Genomic DNA, 1689 nt, shown 5'->3' with positions numbered 1-1689 from the left:
CAGCACCGTTCATGACGCCTCAGATACTGAAGCAGTCCATGTTCAAATGCAACAAGATCTGGACAAAATCCAGGCTTGGGCTGATAAGTGGCAAGTGACATTCACGCCATACAAATGCCAGGCTATGACCATCACCAATAAGAGACAATCTAACCACTGTCCCTTGACATTCAATGGTGTTACCATCACTGAATCCCCCACTATCAACATCCTGGGGGTTACCATTGACCAGAAACTCAACTGGACTCACCACATAAACACAATGTCTACAAGAGCAGGCCAGAAGCTGGGAATCCTGCAGACGCTGGTGGATGGAGATGGTTAAGACCTTCTTTTAAGGAAGAAGCGGAGAGCGGTAAGACCATTCTGATAGAGGATGAATGTGTAAAGGGGTGCATAGTGAAGAGGAGGTGGCTGGAGCCTGCAAACAGGAAATTCTGAAACCAACATAAATATCTGAAGAATCGTGAATGTAAGTGGGAAGAACTGAAAAAGGGAGAAAAAACATTGAGACAAGATAGGACGAAATAAGTTCCATGGGGCAGGAAGAGTCTGAAACAATAGGTCTCCCCAGGCTTTCCTGTTTGTGGATTTTGAGAAGAACATCAAAGTGGGCTGGGCGGGGCTGGGCTCTGTGATGGGAAATCGTGGTGGGGGAGATCCCCAGATGAGGTGAGGTTAGTGACAGTTGTGGAAGCAATAGCTTGATATTACAGTGTGGTCGATGTAATATTTGATTCAAGTGGCATGTTAACAAGTTCAATTGTCTGATAAGAATTTTTTTTTAAATAACGTTCAGGCTGTCATTTTTAACAGTTACCCACTTACACTATTATGGAGATCAAGGCAGGACCAATTGAGTGGGAAAAGAATAACCTGTGATATTTGTGTGCACCACCTGCTGAAAACATGCTCATGGGAGGATAGAGTTGGGATAACCATAATCCTGCCACTAAAGAGTCTATATGTTGACTGAAATTAATTCAGAGACAGAGGCGGGTGCAGATCTCTCACGTGATGTTTCACTTTGGACAAAGATTCCTTTTGAACCCATGAGTTTGATCAGGTTACGCCTGAATTTCACCCCAATGAATGCATATAAGATTGGATTAATGCAACTGTGCAGAAATCCCAAGATTTGAGTTGCAGACAAAGCCTGGTCAATATGATTGCGCATGTTACAAGTCTGAGCAATAAGCTTACCCCTCATCAGTGTGTCAATGAACACAGTAATGTTGTGTGGGAACCAACAAATGAGAAAAGCCAACACCACCACTATGATAACTTTCATGGCTTTATGTTTCTGGAATCCCTTCGTTTGATACAGTTTCTGGATTATCACACTGTAGCAGAAAACCATGACAGCCAATGGGATGAGAAATCCAATAAAATGCCGCAAAAGTCTAGTGATCACTCTCCATTTTTCAGCTGATTCACCATCAAGTAGCTCATAACATAGATTTCTGTTCAAATCCTCTAGATGGTATTCACCTTTGTACAGAATAGGCAAAGACAAGACAATAGCCACCATCCAAAGTGCAGCACAAACAAGCTTCATTATCAATGGATTCCGCTGCTTGTGGGCCTGTGTAGCGTAGACAATGGACAGATAGCGATCAATACTGATACAAACCAGCAATAAAATCCCACTGTAGAAGTTAATCTCCTGTAACATGCTGATAATTTTAC

General features: G+C 42.6%; 1 protein-coding gene across 1 annotated transcript; it reads right to left on the bottom strand.

Moving 5' to 3' along the window:
- Nucleotides 1-219: 219 nt before the first annotated feature.
- LOC109927068 (C-X-C chemokine receptor type 1-like) lies at nucleotides 220-1684 on the bottom strand (the record flags this gene model as incomplete). Its single annotated transcript, XM_020526963.2, has 1 exon — nucleotides 220-1684. A coding segment is annotated over one exon (723 nt), but the record flags the coding sequence as incomplete, so codon positions are not given.
- Nucleotides 1685-1689: the final 5 nt, after the last annotated feature.

This window comes from Rhincodon typus, chromosome 7 (assembly GCF_021869965.1).
Source record: "Rhincodon typus isolate 14 chromosome 7, sRhiTyp1.1, whole genome shotgun sequence".
NCBI classification, from domain to species: domain Eukaryota; kingdom Metazoa; phylum Chordata; class Chondrichthyes; order Orectolobiformes; family Rhincodontidae; genus Rhincodon; species Rhincodon typus.
This window is presented reverse-complemented; position numbering and strand designations above follow the sequence as displayed.